This window comes from Gracilinanus agilis, chromosome 5 (genome assembly GCF_016433145.1).
Source record: "Gracilinanus agilis isolate LMUSP501 chromosome 5, AgileGrace, whole genome shotgun sequence".
Classification (NCBI taxonomy): Eukaryota; Metazoa; Chordata; class Mammalia; order Didelphimorphia; family Didelphidae; genus Gracilinanus; species Gracilinanus agilis.
This window is the reverse complement of record NC_058134.1, coordinates 168,967,992-168,992,173: the sequence shown is the minus strand read 5'-3', so window position 1 is coordinate 168,992,173 and position 24,182 is coordinate 168,967,992. Positions and strand designations below refer to the sequence as shown.

General features: G+C 39.3%; 1 protein-coding gene across 1 annotated transcript in view; it reads right to left on the bottom strand.

Moving 5' to 3' along the window:
- Positions 1-23,686, bottom strand: part of FAM107B (family with sequence similarity 107 member B) — a 321,345-nt gene extending 297,659 nt beyond the window's left edge. The window contains exon 1 of the mRNA XM_044679433.1: positions 23,285-23,686. Within this exon, the coding sequence (XP_044535368.1) occupies positions 23,285-23,686 (402 nt within the window). The remainder of the gene's footprint in view (positions 1-23,284) is intronic.
- Positions 23,687-24,182: the final 496 nt, after the last annotated feature.

Sequence of the window (24,182 nt, the reverse complement as noted above, 5' to 3'; positions counted from 1 at the left end):
CACATGCACATGAGGGTCACAGTTTGGGTACTCGGTCTCTAAAAGGTTCGCCAGAACTGGCTTAGAGAAGAGAGGACATGTCAACTGTCTTCAGTTATCTAAAGGATTGTCAAATGGAAGAATGCTTTGGGTTGTGTCAGTCAAAAAAGGGAAGAACTAGAAATAATGGTAGTTGCAATGAGACAGACTTGAGCTTGAGGTAAATAAAAGCTTTCTAATAATTAGAGCTGTCCAAAAGTGGCATAGATAGCCTTGGAAGTCAGGGGTAACCCCTTCCCAGAGGTTTTCAAACAGAGTCTGGATGTCTACTTGCATGGGATGATGTAGAGAGGAGTATTGTTCAGTTCGGAGCTGGACTAGATGGGCCCTGAGATCTCTTCCAACTCTAAGTCTGTGATCTTAAAAGTGAATGCCCAAAAGCTTTCACAGCTGGTAGCAATTTAGCAATGCCGTTCTGGCTAATATTTTGAAGAATGCTCCTGTTTCCATCTTCAGAGCAGGAAAGGCAGAAGGAACTTGCAGAAGTTTTTGTTTTAAATAGTGATGGAGCCTGGACAAGGTATAACCTATCAAGTGTGAAAAGGTCACTTAAAAATATTCAGCACTCCCTGAAAATAATCCCTTCCCTTGTTTGCTTTACTCTGACAATTCATTTTGCAGAAGGAACTGAGAAAATAAGTTCTTCAGACCAAATGCTTTGGATTCTCTCCCCGACTGAGAATCTCAGAAAAAGTATTGGCATAGAGGAACAATGATAAAGATGTTGCATGATACTAGTTAAGTTTTCTCATCACCCTTTCACAGGGGAGCCATCAAACAGTCAGAAATCTGACTTTCACACATCACCCATTCCCCATGAAAAGAGAGAACGCCTCCAAGGGAGGGAAAGAGATCTACTTTCCAGCCAAAAGTCTGGCTCACATCTGGACCACTCAACTCCTCACATATATCTTTCTACACAGGCAATTTGGTGCAAGAAGCTGCAAGAATGGAAAATTATGGTGGGTGATGGAATCTTCTAGATGAGAGAGGGGAAAACATTTGAGTCATCTAAATAGACAAGCATATATGTAGAATCTGCAAGATGGGGAAAGATGAGGAGAAGAGGAGGAAAGGAGCTTTCTGACTGGGGCCCTTAGCTTTTTTCTTAAAATTAATGAATCCATCAAGAAGCATTTTATAGCCCCTAGCAATACTCTAGAAATTGTGCCAAGAATTAGGGATGCAGAGAACAAAAAACAAAAATTTTTGTCCTCAATACATGATTGGGGATGTGGACTCGAAACTACCACACCAATGCAACCACCAACAATTTGGAAATAGATCTTGATCAAGGACACATGATAAAACCAGTGGAAATGTGCATCGGCCATGGGTGGGGGGAGAGCGGGGGATGAAGGGGAAAGTAGGAGCATGAATCATGTAACCATGTTAAAAATGATTATTAATAAATGTTTAAATTTAAAAAAAAATTTTGTCCTCAAGAAACTTACTTTGGAGGGCAGCTGGGTAGCTCAGTGGACTGAGAGCCAGGCCTAGAGACAGGAGATCCCAGGTTCAAATTTGGCCTCAACCACTTCCCAGCTGTGTGACCCTGGGCAAGTCACTTAACCCCCATTGCCTAGCCTTTACCATTCTTCTGCCTTGGAGCCAATATGTAATATTGGTAAGGGTTATTTAAAAAAATGTTTTTAAAAGAAACTTACTTTGAGGTGGGTGGGACAGGCTGTTACATGTACAGATGTAGATATGAAATACATAAAAAATAAATACAAGAGGAGGCAGCTGGATGGCTCAGTGGATAAAGAGCCAGGCCTGGAGATGGGAGGTCCTGGGTTCAAATATGGTCTCAGATACTTCCTAGCTGTGTGATGCTAGACAAGTCACTTTATCTCCATTGCCTAGTCCTTACTGCTCTTCTGCCTTGGAACCAATACACAGTATTGATTCTAAGAGGGAAAATAACAGTTTAAAAAAATACTAATAAATAAATAAATAGAGTGGGGCAGTAGAAATTGGGGGGAGGGGAAGATGAGGAAAGTCCTTGTGTTATCAGAGCTGTATATGCTAAGGAAAGTATGGATTCTAAGACAATGGTCTCTAAAGAGGGAGTTCTGTTCTCCATTCTGTTCTCCCAATGATAGCCAACAGGTCTTTGTCTCTAACACAATCATACCAACTCTGATTCCTCAGCAGCACCCCCTCACTTTGCCAGCTTCCAAACCCCCTACCACTGCCCTTGTGAGATAGTAGTTGGCCTCTCAGGGGAATTATAACCTACCAGAGCATCTGTGGGAGTGCCTTTGGGAAATACCCTCCTGCCCCCAGCCAGCCTCTTCCCCTAGTTCTTCCCTCTTGACTGTGGCAGGAACCTCTGGAACAGGAGCAGGCATAGATAAGCTACAACTTAGGTCATGAACCTTCACATCTTTCCCCAGAAATAATGTCTCTTCACATCTTCTCCATTGCTATTTAAGGAACCTTCACCCTTCCATTTACTCAGGTTCATGACTCTGGTCTTCGAGTCCTCAGTCTCCCTTTTTCCATATATTTAATCAGTTTTTACATCTTGTCATTTTTGCTCTTGAACATCCCTTGAATCTAACCCCATGTCAGATAGTCATTTATATAATTGCATAATGTAGACTGTGCATTTATTAAGCACTTTCTATGATGCCGACTACTATGTCAAGCATTAGGATACAAGAAAGGCAAAAGTAGTCCCTGCCCTCAGGAAGCTTAAGTTCTAATAAGGGAGACACCATGTAAGTAACTAGATTTAAACCTTCATCACTTCTTCGATAAACTATTTCAGTAGCTTCCTAATTGACCTCCCAGCCTCAAAAATTTTCCCACTCCAATCTATCTACTAAATGGTGTAATGATATTTTGCAAATCAACATGGAGAGTAAGATGATGGACAGTTGTCTGTTTAGAACATAGAATGAGCTGAGACTGGCAGGTGGTGCCATGTGCCAAGACAGTTAGTAACTCAGTTATATAAGGGAGGATTTAAACTGAAATCTCATCTTAATCTGGAGATTGGCTGTGAGAGTGGGAGGTTGGTTTGGGTAGGCCTTAGGTCAACTTAAATTGCCAGCAACCTGCATTAACCAACTTATAGCCTCAGATCCTGTGACACCTTTGTACCAAACAACTTGATCCTGATTCATACTTCAGCAGCAAGCAACAACATCTCTCAGCTGAACAACCTGATTTTGGTTGAACTCTGTCTGGCTCTGCCAGGCTGGCAGCTGGCTGCCAGCAATTGATTATTGACAAGCCTGATCATTCCTTCTTCAAGTACCATCTTTCATCATTAGTTTAGATTAAGAATCTCCAGTTTCCCTCCTTGCTCAATTGATACCCTGCTTCCCTCCTAAGCCTAGTATCATTAAATCTTTGAAATTTACCTAAACTTGTGTCAGCTTTATCTTAAGGTTTAGCGAGCATATCTTTGGGACATTTGAGGGAAAGGAGAGTAATGTCAGCCAAACAAGATCTAATCTGCAGTCAGACTCTAGTGTTATCCTTACTGGGCCAGATTGTTCAGTTAGAAGTGTCTGTATAATTCCAACCACAGATTCTTCATTTTAGCTGACCAGTCTGGGACACTGTTATTCTGAAGTTGAGTTTAGCAGATTAATTACCAACATTTTGTGGGCCCTTTGTGTTTCACTATCACAATTTAAGTGTTACACTTAGACATTACCCACACACACTCAGCTTCAGCTCCTCATAACATCAGGTCTATATATTTTATAACAATGGCTGCAAATTCTCTTGGAGTCTAACCAAATCCTTCTCCTACTCCCTAAACTCCAGGAGCCTCAAAATTAAATAAAAACTTTCCAGTTCATAGCCTGACCCCAACCCACATTGCTAGACTCTTTATAGATTATTTCATTCTGTACTTATAATCTAGCTTAACAGGCATTTTCCTGCTCCTCACCATGTGATGCCATCTACCATCTCTGTCCCTTGGCACTGGTCATTATCCCCTATCCTAGGATGCATGTCCTCTTCATTTCTAGCTCAGAGAATCCCTTATGTGTTTCAAGAAGCAGTTCAAGCACCACCACCTATCTACATAAAGCCTTTCCTGCCTCTCTCCCCAGTTTAAGTGTTTCCTCCAAAAAAAACCTTCCTTGTGTGTATTATGTATATATTTCATGTATGCTTTTGTTGTTTGTGTTATCCTTCCTCTCTCCATTCTAGTAGAGTACAAGCTCTTTGAGAAGAGAGATAGTTTCATTTTTGTCTTAATATATCCAGTGCCTGAGACATGGCCTACATGAAGATAAAAGTTAATAAAAGCTGGATGATTGGACAAATGACCTTGGAGCAACCTCCTTGAGCCTCAGTTTCTTCATGTGTTAAATAATGAAGTTGGCCTGGATGGACTTCTAAGGTCCTTTCTAGGCTTCAGGTCTATAATCTTCTATGCCACTTATGTTATCTAAAGCTATAATTTAATTGGCAATGTAGTTTCCAGGATGGAAATTTTTTCACCAATTCAGAAATGAAACCTTTAGTCTTAAGACATTGTCTGGGGGCACTGAGAAGTTAAGTGACAGGCTCACTCTATGCTCCTTTAGTCTCTCTAAGTCTTCACACTAACCAAATTTACCAATTCTTTTTTTAAAAAAACCCTTAACTTCCATCTTAGAATCAATACTATGTATTAGTTCTAAGGCAGAAGAGTGGTAAGGGCTAGGCAACTGGGGTTAAGTGACTTCCCCAGGGTCACACAACTGGGAAGTGTCTGAGGCCAGACTTAAACCCAGGACCTCCCATCTCTAGACCTGGCTCTCAATCCATTGAAACACGCAGCTGCCCCCCAAATTTTCCAATTCTACCTCTACAACACCTTAAGTGGTCTGCCTCCAGATTCTCCCTTCCAATGCTATTAAGATAATTGTCTTAGATGATTATGTTACTCAATAAACTGTAATGGTTCCGTTTTGCATTTGATCTAAGATCACATACATACTCCTCTGTTTGACATTTAAAGTCCTTCACAACTTGGTTCCAATCTACCTTTTTCAGCTTACAATTCTTGACTCCCCCTCAGTGCATTGTTTAGTTTATTATTATCTTGCTGTTTCTCATACCTGCCATCTTGCTTTCTCTCTTTGCCTTTGTACATACTTCAAATTCATTGCTCACTTCCCCTCCAGCAAAAAAATTCCTAGTTTCCTTTAAAGCCCAGCTCAACAAGGCCTTGCCTAATCCACCTAGCTGCTAGTCTCTCAAGAAAACTTCTCTTGATTTTTGCATATACTTCTTTTTTAACCCTTACCTTCTGTCAACAACAGTACTATACATTGGTTCTGTTAGGATAAGAATTTAAATTAGCTAATTAACATGGTTAGACATAAGAATTTAGCATGGAGAGTTTTAAATTTTACCTTGAATCCTTTAAGCAATGAAGGAAGGAATTATCTGTGGGTGACGTTAAGAGAATTTTTCAGGAAAGGAAAGACAGTTGGGGAACTGGTCACTCTCTGGAGCTTCCTCACTTAGAGTAGGTATCTAGAGAGTTGGCTCTGATAGATCTGTGATAGATTCTTAAGAGTTATTTTGGAGAAGTCAAGAAACATCTTGTGATCTGGATTGGATGAAGTGACTATTTTTTCTTTGAGAGAGGGAAAAGAGGCCTAAGAGGGCACTGTTTCACTTTTGCTTGTCAGTTTAGGCACCCCGCTGTGAGAACAGACCTAACGAACTATGATTTTGTGACAAGTAGATAGAGGCAGCTGGTAAAATCTTATAGTTATTTTAAGAAGAAGAATATAAAATTAAGATCATTTTTTTAGGATAGCTTTGCTTAAATAGATTTAATCTTTAGATAGTGAAAATGGGTTAGCATACCTTCACACCCAATGAACACGAAGAAGTCTCTTGTGGGACAGTGGGGTTTTTTTGGATTATAGTTAGAAACTTTCATTTTAGATTTAAGATATCCTTCATTATTCCTATATCCTTTTTCTGTCCCTAATTCTCCTATTAGACACAATTAATAAACAATATTGGATTAAGCTGTATCTAGCAAGTTTATCAACTGCCATACACTAGCGCTCCCTGGTAGCATTAGCCAATCAACATCCACTGGCTATTAATATCAAGATCTATGCAACAAAATCAAATTTTTACTTAACAGTTCCAAGGCAGAAGAGCAGTTAAGGGCTAGGCAATGGGGTTAAGTGACTTTCTCAGGGTCACACAACTAGAAAGTGTCTCATACCAGATTTGAACCTATGACGTACTGTCTCCAGACTTGACTCTCTATCCACTAAGCCACCTAGTTGCCCCCCATATACTTATTTATATGTGTGCATATTTTTGTCGTTGCTGTTGTTCATTTGTTTATGACTCTTCTTGGCTCCATTTGGGGTTTTCTTGTCAAAGATATTGGAGTGGTTTGCCATTCCTTCTCCAGCTCATTTTATCAATGAGGAAATCAAGGCAAACAAGGTTAGTGACTTGCCCAGGATCACACAGCTAGTAAGTATCTGGCACTATATTTGAATTCAGATCCTCCTGACTCCATGCCCAGTACTTATCCAATGTGCCACCTAGCTGTGAGTCTATTAACTCTCTCAAGAATGTGGGCTATTTGGGGGAGTAGGGGTTGTTCCTTTTTTGTCTTTGTACCTTCAACACCTAGCACAGTGACTGTCAATAGTAGATGCTTAATAAATACTCATTGATGGGCTTGCCTATGCTCATATACTCTGTGTGTGTGTATGTATGTGTGTGTGTGTGTGTGTGTCTGTCTGTCTGTCTGTCTGTCTCAGGAGAGATGTGGATCCAAATTCCTAAATCTAAGCCTGTGTAGTCCTGTTCAAAGCATGGTCCAGCAGTTTAGAATTAGGGATGAAATAAAACGAGGCACTCCTATAACATCTCACAAGAGGACGTTTATATAACAGTAACATGGAAAGACTCTTCAGCAAGGAAATGGCATTGGTTTGGTTGGCTGCCACTTCCCTGCCTCCACCATTGTTATGGAGGTTGGTGTGCCTGTTCAGAAGCCTGAGTTCAGCCTGGAGCCCACAACTACTTGTAGGCTGGGATTTTTCCACTTAGGTGGCCAGGAAGATATGTCAACAGTCTGAGCCTTAGTCCTCTGTACTGATCAAATCTTGAAGATAGTTTCCTTGCCTTTTAGGGGAAAATACTAAGCTAGTCTACATAATAGAAACTTTAGCATATATTAGTGTTACCCCTATCTACAAGGCCTTGCAGACCCTTATTTAATCCATTCATAGTAGAAACAATAATAAAGAAAATAAAATCCTATATGTGTATTTTTTACTATTCTCATTTTTAATGATATCATCATTTGTATTATGAGCATGATGCATTTTCTCCTGAAGGCAGCTAGGTGGCACAGATGCTAGAGCTCAGGATCTGGAGTCAGAAAGAATTTTCTTCCTGAGTTCAAATCTGACCCTAAACTTTTTTGGTGTATGACCCTGGGCAAGTCATTTAGCCCTGTCTGATTTAGTTTCTCCTCTTTAAAATGAGCTAGAGAAGGAAATGGCAACATCTTTGACCATAAAATCCCACACGGGTCATAAGCAGATACCAATGAAATGACCGAAAAACAAATGTTTTCCTATTTGAGGCAGAAAGTTCTTTCCAAATATTAATTCATCCTTATACTCTGGCATTTTACTACTAAGATACAACATGATCCATCATTTGTCATGAAAGATACCAGGCAACAAGATGAATGGGGAGTCAAGAGAGATTTTTCTGATTCTGAGATATTTTTAAAGATTTACTCTTGATGACACCAAGGCAGCTCAATGGATTGAGAGCCAGACCTAGAGACAGGAGGTCCTGGATTCGAATCTGACCTGAAACCCTTCCCAGATGTGTGACCCTGGGCAAGTCACTTAACCCCCCTTGCCTAGCCCTTATCACTCTTCTGCTTTGGAAGCAAAACACAGTAGTGATTCTAAGATGGAAGGTAAGGGTTTAAAAAATAAATAAAAAAGATTTGCACTTAGGGATTCTCTCCCTTTAGGATCATTTCCAAGCCCAGAGCCATAGGATCCCAGATTCGGGAGATGGGAAGGCATTAGGCAGTTCTCAGATAAGCACAGGTAAAATGCCAAATGAATTGGCCATTTGCCTTCAGATACAAAATGGAGTCAAATATCTTGTTCTGTGTAATGAGCACCTGTAGATTTATATATTTGAAGAGACTGAGATCCTAAACAAGGAACTATAAACAAAGGGTTTTTACCTCGTGCTCCTTTAATCATGACCTCAAGATATTAATAAGAATGAAATGAAAATAAAAGATAGATGTTGAGGTGTGAGGATCCCGGTCCCATGGAAGAAACAAAAGGCAGAAGTATCTGTGGTATCACAGGCTCAGAGGTCATAGAGCTATCAGGCACCTAACAAAGAAAAGCATAGCCCAAAAAATACAGCTTAAAGGTCTGTATGATATCAGAGTGCAGGGGCCAGGGCTCAAATTGCACCTTGGTACCACAAGGGACCCTACTGGGGTTGGGCTCATCATTGGCTCAGGCTGGGATGGCTCCATGGCACAGACTAATGTCTTCCCAGTTTGAAATACAGAAAAGAAAGGAAGGTCAGAACTAAAAGTTTATGCATTGATAGAGAGTGATTTTTTTCTGATGGAAAGTCTAAAATGAGTAACTGGGATTTTGAATTATGGAGCTGAAGGATGATGGTGTCTGAATTGGGAAGAGAATCAAAACTAGAATCATAATAGCCTCCTAATGTGCTAGGGGAAAATGTAGTCTGGGTTCTGGCTACAGCAGTCAGGTACTTGGGTGAACAGCAAAGGATCTTAGTATAGCCAAGAATTATTAAGTCTTCCAATCTCACTTGTTGGTTGCCCTTCAACCTACTCTCTGGCTTTTCCCATACTTCATTTCATAATTCCAAGTTCTCAGAAAATCCAAGGGCATGTTTCTATATTTGTTCATTAACTAATAAAATATTAACATATATTTAAATAATCAGCTCTGTTCAGAATCTCAATCCCAGTGCATTAAATATCATTCCTTGAGAAACTTCCTATCCAAATGGTCACTACTTGTCTCTCTATTAAACCTCTTCATTTCTCAGCATTAAATAAATAATAAAGTTACTGGTTATATAATATTTTATCACTGAAATTAATAATAAAATAAATATAGACATTAATTAAAATATTTTAACTGTAAGAAATCTTTCAGACCCCCAATGTATCTGTAGGTGACATTACTTCTGAGATTAACAGTCTCAAACCATCCAGTCCACTCAAGATAATAAAGTTGCTTCACAAGGATATTCTTCATCCTCTTTGCAAAATAAAGTTTACAATATGTTCATAAAGAAAGCCCTCTTTGTCCATTCTGTCTCTTTGTCCAGCCACTTCAGAACAATCTCTCCAGCTTCTCCTAAGCCTTTCCTCTTCATTGGTTCCCTCCACACTCTATCCTGATAGATTTCTTTATAATGCTTCATCATTAAAATAACAGCCAGGAAAGGTAAACAAGAAGTTTTTCTTCACCTTCTTCGTTTTGTCTTCTCCATAGTTTTTTCTCATAGATCCTCACACATGCTGTCACTGACACCACAGTGCTACATTAATGACAACTATATCTTTTATCAGCTGTCCTTACAAAAACAGTAGCAATCTAGTAGCAGTCACACAGTCACAGCTAAGCACTTAAGTCAGTGAAAAAGTAAAAAGTAAGGATTAATAAATGCTTCTTGATCTGTTGTCCTTAGACCCATCAGAGGTCCATGAACAATTTTTCCTGGGTGCTGAAACTTGGATGGGAAAAAATATCATCACTTTTTGCCAACCTTTGGTTTCCTTTTTAATCCTAGATATTTATTTTATGCTCTTAAAAACACTATATTCTGAAAGGGGGTCCATTGATTTCCCCAGACTGACAAAGAGATTCATGACACAAAAAAGCTACTCTAAAGCCTATGTGTTCGGTCATTTTCAGTCATGTCCCACTCTTTGTGGCCCCATTTGGGGTTTTCTTAGCAGAGATATTGGAATAGTTTACCATTTCCTTCTCCAGCTCATTTTACAGATGAGGAAACTGAGGCCAAAGGAGTTAAATGATACACACAGGATCACAGAGCTGGTAAATAGCGCGACCAGATTTGAACTTGAGAAGATAAGTCTCCCTGACTACAGACCCAGAGATCTGCCCATTGTGCCACCAAGCTGTCCTAGAGCCTCTGTAAGAAAGGCTTCTTAAAGAGGGTTAAAATAGGATCATAGATCTAGATCTGAAAGAGACTTTAGAAGCCATCTAGTCCAACCCTCATTTAACAAATAAGGAAACTAAAGTGCAGAAAAGCAAAATTACCTCCCCCAAAGTCATACAGGGGGTAAGTGGCAGAGCCAAACTTTAATTCCACATCTCTTGACTCCAAATTCAAAATTCTTTCCATCACTAATTTAAGACTTGACAAAGAGTGCTCTCTCTCTCAATTTTTTGCATTCAGATGTTCTGTGGTCAAAGACATGTTGTTTTGTTTTTGTTTTGTTTCAGGCTATTTGGCACTGGTCCAGAGTATTCTGATCCTCCTATTGCCAATCACCCCAATTATCTCCATGGCTATGGCTAACACTAACCAGCAGCAGACACTGTAAGGAATCAAGTTTCTACTTCTCTGGGAATTATACAGATAGAAGGGGCCTTAGAGTTCTTATAATATAATCCATCCCCTTATTTTAAGATTTTTCCTGGTACTTTCCAAGATGCCCACAAGCATGCTAAGATATCTCTGATTATAAAAAGAGACAAACAAGAATACCTCCCTTTGATCCTTTCACCTTATCCAATTATCATTCATTTTTCAATAATATAATTATTTTTAATAATTAAAATTAGTAGATTGTAAGCTCTGAAAGTAGGAACTATTTGATGTTCATATTTGATCCTTAGAGCCTAGCCTAGGGTGTTAAATATAGCAAGCATTTAAAAGATGCTCATTAGGGGACAGCTGGATGGTTCAGTGGATTGAGAGCCAGGCCGAGAGATGGGAGGTCCTAGGTTCAAATTTGGCCTCAGACACTTCCTAGCTGTGTGACCCTGGGCAAGTCACTTCACCCCCCATTGCCTAGCCCTTACTACTCTTCTGCCTTGGAACCAATGCACAGAATTTATTCCAAGACAGAAGGTAAGGGTTAGAGAGAGAGAGTCAGACAGAGAGAGAGACAGAGAGAGGCAGAGAGAGACAGAGACAGAGAGATGCTCATTAGATTGGATTGTCCAAAATCATGAAACTGGAGCAACACTGAACAAAGAACAATGAAATACAGAAAATGAGGGTCATCTACAGTCATTTCTCTCTCTAGAGAGTCTAGAATATATACTTTTCGGGGACAATTGCAAAGACTTTGTGGTTAAAGAGATTTGAAGACCATGTTACTAAATTTCAATGATAAATCTACACTATTAAGGTTTAGGGTCTGCCAGTAGGTTTGGTCAGAATCTGGGAGCTCAACTAACCAAGACTTACTACAGTTTCCTTTTTCTCCTATTGAAAAAGTACTAGATGCTCAGAATTGTGCCATTCTGGTCTGTCAGGGTTTGTCAATAACATCCCCAGATGCTAGAATCACTCTTTAGAAAGGACAGTAAGAACTCATTCTCACAGGCTGAAGGCAGTTGCCTCTACTTACTGCCTTAATTCTCCCTAAATTACTACTTTAGTGGCAAACCCAACCTTTCTGGGAATTTGCTCCTGGAACTAACCATAAAATTTCTAGGGATCTATGCCCAGGCAACCCCCAGACAAATAAACTGCCAGGGATTTGCATCTAATCAATAACCAAAAAACTATTAAATGCTTACAACATACCAGACACTGTGCTCAAAGCCAGAAATACAAAGAAAAAGCAAAAAGAGTCTGTTCACAAAGTGCTTACATTCTAATGGGAGAGAGAGCAAACTCATAAATTTGTGCAAAGAATATAAATACAGAGGAGAAGGAAGGTGGCTTTAGAAGGAAAGGTTCTACCAAGTAGAAGAACCAAGAAAGACCTCCTAGAGCAGTGTTGGTGAAGGTTTTTGAGTTCAAGTGCCCAGAGAGCAAATTAAAACTGTCTGTGAGCCACCCCACCCCCCAACTCCCATTTCCCAAGAGCAGAGGGAGGAAGTTCTTACTTAGGGCAGCTGGACAAAGGGGCAGGGCATGCAAAAAAAAATGTCCTCAGATGCTGGGAAAAGGGGAAACAGAGCAGCTCCCCAATGCTGGGGCCAGCACCCTTGCCAATAATTCCCCAGTGCTGTCCTAGAGAATGTGGAATTTGAGCTGAGCCTTAGAAGAAGCCAGCAATTCTAAGGGCCATGGGTTCAGAGGGACAGCATTCCAGACAGAAGTGACAACCAATACAAAGACAGAGATGGGAGATAGGGAGTTGTATGTGAGGATTGACAGGTATGCCTGTATGTCTGGACCACAGAATAAATGTGGGGAATGTGTTAAAAGACCTGCAATAGTAGAAGACAGATTGTAAAGAGCTTTTAATCCTAATTGGAGGGGTTTATTTTTTACCTTGGAAGTAATAGGGAACTACTGGAATTTATTTAGGGAGGAAGGCAATGACATGGTCAAAACCTGAACTTTAGGAAAATAACTGGCAACTGTATGAAGGATGGATCAGAGTGGGAAGAGACTTGAGTCAGAAAAATCAGTTAGAAGGCTATTGCAAAGAGAAGTGATTGAGGACCTGAATTAAGGTAGTCTTTGTGAGTGGAGAAAAAGGAACATAGATAAGAGATGTTACATCTCCAAAGAAATAAATTACAAGATATGGTGATTGACAATCCTTGGAGGTAAGAGTCAAGAATAACACAAAGTTTGTGAAACTGAATGATTAGAAGGCTAGTGGTTCCTTCAACAGGAATAGGAAAGTTCAGAATACTGATAGATTTGGGAAAAATAATGAGTTCCATTTTGAATATATTGAATTTGAGATGCCCACAGGATATCTAGTTGGAATGTCCAAAAGGTAGTTGGTTTTACAGACCTAAAGCTCTGAAAAAAGAGTGGACCTGATAAAGAGATGTGCAAATCAGGTACATATACATAATAATCAAACCAATGGGAGCTGATGAGATCACCAAATGAAACAGTACAGAGACAAAAAAGAAGATGCTGAAGGCCACATCCTTGAGAACCACCCACAGGCAGTGGGCTGGGCATGGCTGAAACATTCAGGCACACCTTCATTTCTCATAGGTTATATTTTTTCATTTATCTTTTGACTCCCAGCACTACCTTCAGCATCCACTCAAATTCTATTCTCATTTGGATCCCAAATGTTTGTATGGGAACCAAGGTCTGGTTTCTTGGCATACCTACCTGTCTTAAGAGAATGCACCAGCTTTTCTTTTATATCTGAGAGGGGGGATATGGCCCAATTCCCATCTATGACCAGCTATGAGCCATTTTCAGAGTACAGAAGACAATCAGACTTCTGCTCAGGTGGCAAGCAATAAATATCTATTATTTACCAGCCATCTCGGGATGGATATGCATTCTCTAGAACCAAAGATGCTGAGAGCGTAATATTGTGTATTCCTAGAAATTACAGCGCTCCAAAAACTAGCTCCCTCTTATGTTCAAAATTAGATCATCTACTATGCCTCTCCCAAAAGATTAAATATTTTTTGTATTCAATATTTTTAGCTCTGGCAGAGACAGAGGCAAAGAGATGAAATCCTGCCTATGGTATGACTATATAATCTTTGTTAAATCACTTCACTTCCTTGAGTATCTTTCTTCATCTACAAAATGAGGGAGTTATACAAGATGGCTTATTAATTCTATACATGTGATCTGCAGGTTAGAATCCAAATCCTGAAATTCAAAGTAGGAGTCTTTAAACTATGAAGAGAATTCAGAAAGAGGAGTTACAGAGACTTAAGTTTGTTTCTGTTGAGAGGAAGCCTCTGTTTCAAAAGGTCCCTCCAAAGAGCCATGGGATCACAAGAAGAATAGCCAAAGACAGTGAGAGTAATGACAGAATTACAGGACAAGTGGAAGTTGTTGGATCAAGTCTCCCAGACACAGAGAGGCTCTTGGACAAAAAGAGAGAGAAAAAAATGGAGATCCAAGATCAAGTAAAAGAATTCTGAGATGAAGAAGAATTTAGAGCCAAGTTGCTGTATAGGATAAGGCCAACATATAAATGATCACAATCAATCTTTGCCAACTTCTAGAACTGTGAGTTATATGATCTAGAAGAAGTAAGGTTGATTCTCTAGAGCCTCCCACCCATTTTTACCTTAATTTAGGCCCTCAACCACAGGGTAGTACTATAAATCTGGAGAATTGTATTGGTCCTTGGCTAAAATCAGAGGTCACTAAAGAGGGGAAATTATCTTGACTATTTGTTAAGATAGGTCCAAGGTCTTTCTGCTTTGTGTCTTCTGTTGAGTAAAATGAAGTCTGACTTGTAATTGGTGTGCTGTTTGTCTGAATCCTTTCAAGGGAGCTGAGGGCCCTCCTTTACCTTTTCTGAAAAGAATTAGATATCAGAAAATTCTGGTATTCCCAAGGAAATCCTCTGTGTGGGTATATGAGCCAAAGGAAGTGGTTTGTAACTCCCCAGGCCCTTGTGAACCACGACCTTCATTCGGGGCCATGAGTTACACTTTCTATTCTCTGTTTCTCCCTCTCCTCCTCAGTGTAAGGATAGCCCCTTGGGAAAAATTCTTCCTTTTCTGAGTAATAATACAGTCATTTCTGGGTGTCTAATGTCTATCTGGCCCATCATATTTAACTTAATGGGGGACAACCACAAACCCCTCTCCCCAGACCAAAGTAATAAGTATCCCCCATAAGTCCTTTCCTCATAGTATAGGCTCTCCCTTCCAGAGGACCTTTAATTTCCAACCTCTCACCTTCTATGGTGAAAAATTACAAAATCAAGTTTTTCAATCTTGTATTGGAAAAAGTGTTAACTTGGTGATCTGTGCTATGTTTTCTTTGGAAAGAAGGAATCATGAATGGAAAGCTTAAAGGCAGTTCAAATCAGGTTAGCACATGTTCTTGGCTGGAAAGAATCTTTAATTTCCTATGATTGATATAGCACATTCATTCAAATGGCCCCCATGGTTCCTGGCTCATAAGATTTCTCCAAAGTTTCCAGTACATCCAGCAAGTGGAATTTTTTTTAACTAAAGTGCCATCACGGATTACATAACCAAGAAGATGGAAATTCCTACTTCACAGACTGGCATTTTGGAGACTGGACTTTAGTAATGGATTAAAACCCACTTGTTTGCTGCATGGTTCAGATACTTTAGTCAAGAGCAAGGGTTTTATGTCACGAACCCTTTTGGCCACCTGGTGAAGCCTATAGACCCATTTTTCAAAATAACGTTTTTAAGTTAAGAAAAAACATAAAATTAAAAAGGAAACTATTGAAATAAAGATGCATTTTTCCCTGTTCAGGTTCACAGACCCCTACTAAGGTCTGTGGACTCGAGGCCTTGCTCTTAAGCATTAAAATATAAAACTTTGCCCATGTATCAAGTCAACTTTCACTCACTACCTGCTAAAATAAGCACAAAGGGAGCACTTAAGCAAAAAACTCAAAAGACAGAATTCTCTTTGTCTGATGAGCTTGAAATTGGTACTGTTCAAAAACAAGCCCTCCTCTTCTCATCACAAACCCCACACTCCCATAACACCCCTCCTCAAACTTAAAAAAATAATACAAGCAAAAAAAACTTCTAATAGCCTCTAATATATTTTTAAATTTCATCTTTAAATCATTTTTAAAATTTCAGCTCACTTGGTGAAATATATATTTCACCCTCTTTTTCCTCTGGGATGAAGCTTCCAGCTTTCTTTCTATTTCTATGGGAAATAGAACCTTGGAAACCTTGTGCATTCTCAGGTCTGCAGCATCTGAAGCTTGTATATCTTTATAGCTTTTGATTACTTTCCTCCAAAAGCCACAAAAAGACCCATAAATGTACCTGGCTCCCTGAAGTCAGATATCGAATCATAGCTCTGGAAAGGAAACTTAGAGATCATCAAATCCATACCTCTCACTTTACATAAGAGGAAACTGAAGGATGGGGAAGGTTAATACACTAAACAAAGTCCCAGAGCTTTTTCCTTTGACCCTCAGCCCATGCTTTTCATACTACACAATGCTCTTTCCATTATCCCATTGAAACAGAAGCCAAGAAGCTTATGTCTCTTTTCCGAATGAATGATGCAACCGAATATCGGGGTTGGAAAATTCCTGTGTGTAAGTATATATACGTGGGCATGTCTCTCACTATCTGGGCAGTGATGAGACACATAGTAAAAATTAGGAGAGCTTAAATTTGATGAGATACAATATGAATCCCCAAATCTCAATTATACTTCTTGTTTGTTCAGGGTTGTGGACAAAGTGAGAAGTGGAAGATACAATCTGACTCTTCCCAGTTATTGAAATTAAAAAGACTGGAGAAAATGATCTTTGGATACCATGGAAGAATGAGGCAGCCTTTTTGTTTTAATGCTATCAAAGCCCAACACATTTGCTGTACTTAGATCCTCTTTTTTCTTTTTCTTTTCTTTTTTAAAATTCAATTCTATTTATAGTTCTCAATTGATTGCTGTATCTTGAAGATGAAATGGGCATTCTTTGTAGGACCTCTCCGTTCCCAAAATATCAGTAATAGTTAACATGAAAGAGGAATTTTTAAGTTTTGCAAAGTACTTTATTATCCTGTTATCTCGTAGGAGCAGCTAGGAGGTCTGGGGACTGGAGGTCCTGGGTTCAGTCTGGCCTCAGACACTTCCTAGCTGTGTGACCCTGGACAAATCACAACCCCCTTTGCCTAGCCCTTACCACTCTTCTGCCTTGGAACTGATTCTTAGTATTGATACTAAGACAGAAGGTAAAGGTGTGTGTGTGTGTGTGTGTGTGTGTATATATATATATGAATTTGGACTTCTATATCCATGATTTCAGGTCCAGGGATCTATCCACTATAGCACCTATGATTCGAGGACCACAGATTTTTCAGGGATGGAGGGGTACTTCTGCTTGCCTTATTTCAATGTATTGCAGACTGTCTGTCCCAGAACAGTGGTCTCCATGCCTTAAGTCTTTCCCCATGCCAGTCCATTCTCCATTCAGCTGCTAAAATGATTTTACTACTGTGCTGGCCTGACCATGTCCTTCCCACCCCAACTCTCCCCCCAAAATTTCACTGATCCTAGGATCAATGATAAAATCCTTTTTAGCATGTAAAACTATTCATAACCTTGCCCCTTACTAGCTCTCAGGCTCTACACTTTTCTCCCCTCCACACACTCTATAATCCATCTACACTGACCTACTTGCTGTTCTTCACACAAAATACTCCATCTCCCAAATCTGTGCACTTTTTACTGGCTGAGCCCTATGTCTAGAATACTCTCCCTCCTCACCTCTGCCTCTTAGTTTCCATCTTCTTTCAAGACTTAGCTTAAGTCTGGGGCAGCTGGGTGGCTCAGTGGATTGAGAACCAGACCTAGAGATGGGAGGTTCTGGGTTCAAATCTGACCTCAGACACTTCCTAGCTGTGTGACCCTGAGCAAGTCACTTAACCCCGATTGCCTAGCCCTTACCACTCTTCTGCCTTATAACCAATACACAGTAATGATTCTAAGATGAAAGATAAGGGTTAAAAAAAAAAGACTTAGCTTCAGTCTCATTTTCTTTTTATTAGGTAAATTAAATTTTTTAAATTTTCAGCTCCAAATCCCTTCCTCTTACTACCCCTTTCCCCACCCATTAAGAAAACAAGCAATATGGTACCCATTATACATATAAAGTTATGCAAAATATATTTTTACATTAGCCAAGTTGCAAAAAAAAAAAAAGAGTAAGAAAAATAAAGAAAAAATATGATTCAACCTGCATTCAGAATCCATTAATTCTCTACCTGGAAGAGTATAGCCTTTTTCATTATGAGTCTTTTGGAATTATTTTGATGGTCAGTCTAGCTAAGTCTGTCCCAATTGATCATCTTAAAATACTGCTGTTACTGTGTACATTGTTCTCCTGGTTCTGCTCACTTCACTTTACGTCAGTTTATATGTCTTTCTGAGTTTTTCTGAAGCCATCCTCTTCTTCATTTCTTAAAACACAATGGTAGTCCATCACAATCAAACATAATTATCATAACTTGTTTAGTTTTTCTTAATTGGTGGTTATTCACAAAAGAGCCACTATAAAATTTTGTGTGTATGAATTCTTTTCCTTTTTCTGTGATTTCTTTAGTGGTATTTCTGTGTCAAAAATATGCACAACTATGTGACCCTTTGGGTATAGCTGTAATTGTTCTTTAGAATAGTTGGACTGGTTCACAGCTCCACCGTCAGTGTATTAGTGTATCAATTTTCCCATATCCCCTCCATTATTAGTCATTTGCCTTTTCTGTCATCCTAGCCAATCTGATGGGTGTGAGGTGGAAATCAGTTGTTTTAATTGATATATCTCTAATTTTTAGTGATTCAGAGTATTTTTCATATGACTGTTGAGAGCAGTAATTTCATATTCTATAAAACTGCCTGTGCAGACCTTCGGCCATTTATAAATTGTGGAATGCAGATCCTCATTTATAAGATCTTTTTTTAAGCAAAGGTTTGTTAATTTAAATTGAGGTCTACCAGGTGTAGGCTAGAGAAACATGGAAACGTTCATCACTAGAAGACTGATGAGGAATAGTTTATGCATTCTTAAACTGAGGCAGATATTTAATATAAAACTCAGAAAAGGAAAAACCCCTTTTAGATTATTTAGGCCAGATCCCTCATGATGGGGGAAGTGCCTACATGCACAGAATCACAGATCATTCAAAGTAAACAAAGTCTCTAAAAGAAAGGAAACATCCTTATCTTAAATCTTGTTATCCTTTTATTCTTGATTTTCCAGATTTTGAGGGTTATAAAAATGTTACTGACCAGATAATGTAAGTTCACACATCTTCATATGTGAAGGCCTGGATATTCACACATGCAAAAATAAACCAAGCCCTTTCATTCCCTCTCAGCCCACGTGATCTTCCTCTCATGCCAGATGTTGTTTCAGGTTTTTCAAAGGCTTTATAATGAATCACCCTCCAGCCTGAGCACCAGGGAGCTGAAGACAAATAGAGGGACATGTCCCCATTTCTTAGCTATTATTATGTCCTGTTACTGAACATTATTAAAATTTGTTGTCTCTACTGAGACAGCCTAAATGATGGAGATCAGTGCAAGCTAAGTGGAAATATTTTTGCCTTCTAGGCAAGATTATAATAGAAGATAATTCATCATCAGCTGAGGGAACACTTTTGGTTGCATAATTACTAGGAGAATAATAAAACCCTGCACTCCTCTGGTGTGGTTCATCAGAAAATCTCAAAGCAGAACCATAATACCATTAACAAGACATCATCAGCTTATGAGGAGTCCGGATAGTGAATATACTCTAGCCTAAGAGAGAGACCTAGAAAAGCTTAAAAAGTAACTAATGGGGAGACTTGAAAAGAAACCTATGGCTATTTCAATCCAAGGGCACAGTGAAGGGGAAAGATTCCTGGATTTGGAAAGAGAAGCATCTTGCTACCAATGTATGCTCAGTCAACTCACTTCATTTCTCTGTGCTTCCATTCTTCCATTTGAAAAATAAAGAAGGAAAAAGGTGACCTAGATGGTCTCCAGAGTCCCCTGTAGATGTAAATCTATAGCCCTATATAGCATCTTTGGACTTCATTTTCCTCATCTATAAAATGGTGTCAGAAGGGGGAAGGGGAAGTGGCCCCAAGTTGATTCTTATCCTGGGGTTCACTAATTTTCTTTTTAAATATATATATAATTTGATAACTGTATTCAATATAATTGTTTTCCTTTGTAATCTCATGTGTCTTGTGAATTTAAAAATATCATTCTAGGAGGGAACAGTTGGTCTACAAGCATGTATTAAGCACTCATCATATGCCAGGCATTGTGCTAAGTGCAGGGGATACAGAAGAAGGTAAAAGACAATCCCTGATTTCAAGGAGCTAACAATCTGTTGGGGGAGACAATATGCAAGCAACTATATTCAATATATATCACTGGGAGAATTGGAGACAATCAGTAGAGAGAATGGACTGATTATTGGGGGAATTGGGGGCTGAAAATATCCAAGGAATCTAGAAAAGGGAAAAAAGGAAGGAATTAGCATTAGGGGGAATCAAGAAAATCTCCTTATAGAAGGTGGAACTTGAAGGAAACCAGAGAAGCCAAAAGGCAACAAAGGAGTGGCAAGAAGAATGACACTGTCCTGTCCAGTTTAGAATCTAGGGATCCAGTCTATCAACCAGGGGAAGTCCATAAGCTTCACAAGACTGCCCAAGAGGTCCGTAACACCAAAAAGTTTAAGAACCCAAGGATTAGCCAACTGTTAAGGTCCCTTCTGGGACTTTAGACCTGCATAGAAATTAATCATACAAATCTTAAAAGCAGGCCTCCACCCTTGCTATGACCCATTCTCTCAATAACAAAATAAATATGACTAACTCAGTTTTATGGTGCTTCAAAAAGTGCTTTCTTCACAACAACATGGTGAAATAGTGAAACAATTATTAATATCTTCATTTTATAGATGAGGAAAATGCAATTCAGGGAACTGAATAACCTTGCCTACAAATCAGCAGGCTCAAACACCAGTTTTCTCATGCTAAACCCTATGTTCTTTGTACAACACCATCCTGCTCTTGCGAAATATGCAGGGAGCAACATCTCCAAAGCTACTAACTGGTTATTTGCACTCTCTAAGATGTATCTTTAAATACAAAGAAGTCACAGCTTATTGGAGAGCCTAATATGTTATACTCCTGAGAAGACAGACAGACAGACAAGCAGTCAGACAGATAGTTTAGATCAGTGATGGGCAAACTACAGCCTGCAGGCCAGATGCTGCCCCCTAAAATGTTCTATCCCACTGCGCAACATTATTTCTAATCTGATGAATACAATGAGTAGGATACAATACCATGAAACTTCCAAAGAGTTGCCTTAAAAACAGACTGACAGATGAGTCTTTCCTTTCCTTTGGCCCCCTCTTTAAAAAGTTTGCCCATCACTGGTTTAGATAGATAGATGGATGGATAGATGGATAGATAGATAGATAGATTGATTGATTGATTGATAGATAATATCGTATAAACATTAAAATATATGTAATATATTCATAGTCTTATCAAATGAAGGTATATATAAAAAAGAAGCCATTTGAAAACTAATTAGGAAAGAAGCTGAGAGAAGAGAGACATATCTGGCTATTATAGAGAACAAAAACCTGACAGCTAAGGAGCCAGGAGCCAGATGGACAAGGAAGGTGTTGAAGCTAAAAGAATGGAGAAAAGAATGACATAGGCTTCCGATCTGGAATATTGGGATCTGGGCTATCAACCAGGGGAATCTCTATAGATTGCATTGCCCTGAACTGGCATCAGAAGATAGTAGAATCTCATGGTTAGAATTAATGAAAGGTAATTTAGATTAATCCCTTGCCCAATGGATTAATTCTTGGCTACAGCATCCTTGATAAGTAACTACCCAAATTCTATTAGGGTATTTCCAATGATTAGTGCTCCAGAGACTTAGGCAGGTTCAGTGCCAAAAAGCTTATTAACTATTCACACTTTTTCTTCTTTCATAATCCTTCCCAGTGAACCAAGAACCAATGAAGGATCCTTGCTTCACTACTCCCTAATACACATATATTCATGTTGCCAATAACAATATCCAGTCTCAAAGCTAAGTATCAGTGAAAACTATGAATTTTTCCAAGATGAAGTTGTTACTAACAACAAATCCTTGGTGATCGGTCCTACTTCTTTCTAAAAGGTTCAGAAAATTGCCCCCAAAACATCTACATTATTAACTTTTTCCCCACATCAGTTCAATTTCTTCATAGATGTAAGGTCCCAAGGAAAGTTCATTTTGCAACAACTCAAAAGACTGGAATCCTTGTTGTTCACTCATTATTTCTGGCCTTCTCAATCCACTGAATATTTTCTAAAACTTTAAAGAGGAAGAACACTGCACATCATTTTTTCTTGGCATTTTTTGCCTTGGCAGTCTCAGACAAGTATAGTAAAATGTAATATAGTGGACAAAGGAGCTAGGCTTGAAATCAAAACAACCTATGTCCAAGTTCTACCTTAGATATGCTGACTATATGGGCCTGGACTAGTCATTTAATCTATTAGAAACTCAGGAAACTCTCTAAGAATAAATTGAAAAGGGGGCAGCTGGGTAACTCAGTGGATTGAGAGCCAGGCCTAGAGATGGAAGGTCCTAGGTTCAAATGTGGCCTCAGACACTTCCAAGCTGTGTGACCCTGGGCAAGTCACTTGACCCCCATTGCCTAGCCCTTACCACTCTTCTGCCTTGGAACCAATACACAGTATTGACTCCAAGATGGAAGGTAAGGGTTTAAAATAAAATAAAATAAAAAGAATAAATTAAAAACAGTCACTAAACTGAATTGGAAGAAAAATAAAATCACAGATGCAACCTCACTCTTCTCCCCCTCCCCAAGGTAGACAAGACCTAGCACAATTCCTAGCACATATTAGGGGCTTAATAAACCCTTGTTGAAGTTAATTTAATTCCAGAAAGTGTTATTTCCCTACACTGTCACTATTCATTTAACATTCTTAAAAACATTTATTAGTCCCTGCCCTAGATGGGAGGAGATAGGGAATAGGAATAAAAAAATCTAAACAATACACAATACACATCCTCATAGAGTTTATACACTAGAAGGAAGAGAAGACCCAAACTCGGATAACCCTAGTTCTTTATGTCATATAATTAGAATTATGTGAAACTAAGAGTTATTTGAATCAATTACTGATAAGGAGATTGGTATTCTGGCAATTAATAGACTATTTGAACTGGAAAGACACTCTCAGAACATTTTGTCTACTTTCTCCCTTTTATATGAATGAAGTAACTGAGGTCCTGAATGGGTATATGAAACTCCCAAGACCACATTGTTAGCTGACAAGACTGCAAGTCAAATTCAGTTTATTCAAGAAGTTCCGAAAAAAGATGAAGGATAGTAAGAGTTTCCTAAGGGGTCTATGATTCCTTCGTTCAATCACTCAACAAATATAGTAAACACCTACTGTGTATCAGGCACAATGCCAGGAGCCGGGGACATGAAAACTCTCAAGGAGCTGATGTACCCTATTTGATTCCTTTTAACACCAATCCGTAGAACTAAGAGGCACGCACTCACCTTTGGCATTTCAATGATGGATGGTCTGGGGATGGAAGTGTGGAGCATAACTGAATTACAGTCTGGCTCATCAGCTGGGAATACAGGCAGTTCCTCTGGTACCGGAGCAGGCTGGGCAACATCATGGTTAGCTGTACTGCCATTTTTCTCTGAGTGAGTACAGGAACTCAGCTTTTCCTCTAGGATTTCCTCTGGTCCTCCCGGGTGACTTTCATGTCCACTAGCTTTGGCCAAAGGCTGGACGTAGATGGTGGAATGAGCATCGGCCGGACTGGATTGATCAAAGGGTACATTATCTCTTGTGTTCCCAAAGCAGGTGAGGAGTGCCGAGCAAGGAAACGGATGCATTCTTGGAGCTGGGGATTTCAGTTCTCGGCTCAGTCTTGTTTTCCACGTTGACATTGAAACATGGCTAGGTTATAAAAATCCAACAGAAAAAAAGAAAATATGGGAGAGAATAAGAGCCAGATCAAGGCATTAACCCCAGAATTCCTACAACAATACTTCTCTCATACAGAGACAAAAACATCCTTCCATTAGAAACTTAAGAAGTGAAAACGGTAGTCTCTGGTCACTGACTGGCCCTCTGAACAGGTTTGCTCTCACAAATAACTACTTCTACCAAGCAATTCCATGCTGTTGGCTGCTTTTATCAGCAGCTAAAGAAAGTTGTCTGTGAGGTATGCTGTTTTCTTGGGTTACAGTGGCTGAGCTGGACAGAGGCACCAGTGTTAGGTGGTGCTAAGTCAATAGCCTGGCTGCCTCAGGTTACCTTGGAAGCCTAATGATAATGTAGCCTGATAACATCAGCTATAAAAGCAACAATGTGTGTGTATCAGTAACATCATAACAACAGCAAGGCTTCTCACGTTACACCCCCTTTCAAATATTTATTTGT